The sequence below is a fragment of the Pseudomyrmex gracilis genome, unplaced genomic scaffold (assembly GCF_002006095.1).
Source record: "Pseudomyrmex gracilis isolate BER0280 unplaced genomic scaffold, ASM200609v1 scaffold_2654, whole genome shotgun sequence".
Classification (NCBI taxonomy): domain Eukaryota; kingdom Metazoa; phylum Arthropoda; class Insecta; order Hymenoptera; family Formicidae; genus Pseudomyrmex; species Pseudomyrmex gracilis.
In genome coordinates this window covers 3,640-5,932 of record NW_018023238.1, presented here as the reverse complement: position 1 = coordinate 5,932, position 2,293 = coordinate 3,640, and the positions used below count along the sequence as shown (strand labels likewise).

General features: G+C 44.2%; 1 protein-coding gene across 1 annotated transcript; it reads right to left on the bottom strand.

Moving 5' to 3' along the window:
- Positions 1 to 812: 812 nt before the first annotated feature.
- Positions 813 to 1,499, bottom strand: LOC109862924 (uncharacterized protein PF11_0207-like). Its single transcript, XM_020443094.1, has 2 exons — positions 1,164 to 1,499; positions 813 to 980 (listed from the first exon to the last, which is right to left on the bottom strand). The coding sequence occupies exons 1-2, from the start codon at positions 1,497 to 1,499 to the stop codon at positions 813 to 815; spliced, it is 504 nt and encodes a 167-aa protein (XP_020298683.1).
- Positions 1,500 to 2,293: the final 794 nt, after the last annotated feature.

The window sequence follows — 2,293 nt, the reverse complement described above, 5'->3', positions numbered from 1 at the left end:
TTAACTGTATTATCCTTTGCCCTCCTTACTCTTCTCTCTTCTTCTTCGCCCACAAAACCCCCTCCCTCCGTCTCTACTCTTGCATTAAAATCTTCTCCAATTATTAATCTGCAGTCTTCCTCTCCCCTGTCCGTCCATTCTTTTATCTTTTTCCTCATTCTCTCTATTCCTTTGTTCACATAGACTCCTATAACTCTCCATCTCTCTTTACTCACACTTATCTCACTCATTATTGCCCCTTCTATCCCCACCTCAATTTTGATCTCTCCTCCAACCAGCTCCTCTCTCACCCCCAAAATCATTCCTCCTTTTGCTCTTCCTCTTTTCTTTTCTCTTTTTGCCTCCTGCACCCCCCATCTGTAGCCTCTTGGTAATCTGTTTCTTACTCTTTCCCAATCCTTCATCTCCATCCAAGTTTCACATAGCACCAAAACCTCCCATCTCTTCAGGCTATCCCAGAACTCCTTATTTCCCACCTCTGCAACATTCCAAAACAGCAATCTCCACCCCTCTCTTCCCTTACCTTCCTCCTTCTTTTCACCCTTTTTCTTCCCCATTCCCCTCCTTCTTCTCCCGTCCCTCTCCACTCCCTCCTTCTCCGTTATCTCCTTCCCCTTCTGTCCACTTCCATGATTTCTCTTACTCTCCTCTCTTATCGATCCTCTTCCATCAATCAATACCTCTTCCTCTTCGTCCCATTTCCACCATTTTTTGTCTATTTTTATCATTCTATAACCTAACCCTATCTTCCTTCCCTTTCTCATTTCTCTCCTTGCGATCTCTTCTAGCCTCCATCTCATCCTTCTTTCCTTTCATATCCAGTCCTCTACTATCTTCTTTCTGTTTTCCTTCAGCTTACTTCTTTTCCTCATCGCCTCGCTCTTTTGTTCTTTGCTCCTCATTCTCACCCACACTGTCTCAACCTTCACCTCTTTTCTCCTTATCTTTCTCACCTCCTCCACCTTTACTTTGGCTTCTATCTTCTCGAAAATCTCCTCAGTTTCTTTCCTTTTCTCTCTTTCCACCTCCAGCCCTCTTATTAATATGTTTTTCTTTCTCTCCCTCTTTTCTTTCCTTTCTAATCTCTTCTTTATTTCCTTCATTCTTTCTATTATCTCATCCTTCTCCCCTTCCCTTCCTCCTTTTTCCTCCTTCTCCCCCACCTTCCTTCTCTTTTCCCATCCTAATTCCAGTTCCCTCACTCTTCCTTCCAGCTCTCTTATACTCTCCTCTAACCTCTCTCTCTCTTCCCTGCATCTCTTCTCGCTCTCCTTTATGACCTTTTTCAGACCCGCTACCTCCTCCTTCATGCTTCTGCCCTGTTCCTTTATCTCTTCCTTTATCTCTTCCTTTACCTCTTTCATCCCCTCCCTTATCTTCAACATTAACTCCCTCATCTCCTCCTTCCAATCTTTCCTCTCTAATCCTATCACTCCTGAAGCTCCTCCCTTCCCTCCTCTCTCCGCACCTCCCTTAACCCTCTCTTTCCTCACCTCCATCCCTGCGTTTTTCTGCACGCTGGGCGATCTCTGCGTCTTTTTGCTTACAGCAAATGCTCCCTCCTCCTCTCTCTTCCCCCTCCCCTTTTATATCTCTTTTCCTCTTTTTCAAAATAAAATCCTCTATGTTCCCCACACTAACACTTCTATTCCTCTCACCTTTTTCTACCCCTCTTGACCTTCTCTCCATTCCCCTGTCCCGCCCCTTCGACCAATCACTCTCCTTTCCTGCTGCCTGTGCGGCACCCTTAATTCCCTAGCCTTCAGATCCTAGTGACTTTTCTCTCACTCTATTTTCCTGTCTATCCTCTTTCTGCTCTATGCCTAACCTGTCACTCCGTTTGTCCTGTAAACCCGTCTTCTACCCTACGAATCTTATTCTTTCCTGACTTCCCTTCACTCTCACCCGCACTCTACACACTCACCACTGTCCTCCACGCCGCCCTTTCACTCCTCTCCCTCTTCCACATTCACAATTTTGCTCTAATTCACGCACTCTCTCACACTGCTCTTACACCAACTCGCGCCGGAAGCGGAAGCCCGATATATATATATTTTGCAACTAATAATGTTACAAACTTTTTCTTTTTATCCTTTGCACGCAAACAATCAAATATTCCACGCACGATATATATCGCTTGACATATATTAAACACAACTACTGTACTTTATTGTAACGTTATACTAATCAAGATTCTGAGTTCACAAATAAAATATTTTTTGTTTCAAATACGCTGTACGTATATAAATCGGCAAGTGTGTCCAACTTGATTATTCTCGCGCGCGCTTAACGT

Coding starts and splice junctions, on each gene's coding strand:
- LOC109862924 (XM_020443094.1), bottom strand. CDS start 1,499: ATGGAGGTGAGGAAAGAGAGGGTTAAGGGAGGTGCGGAGAGAGGAGGG. Junction 981..1,163: donor GATGGGAAAAGAGAAGGAAG/GTGGGGGAGAAG, acceptor ATTTTCGAGAAG/ATAGAAGCCAAAGTAAAGGT.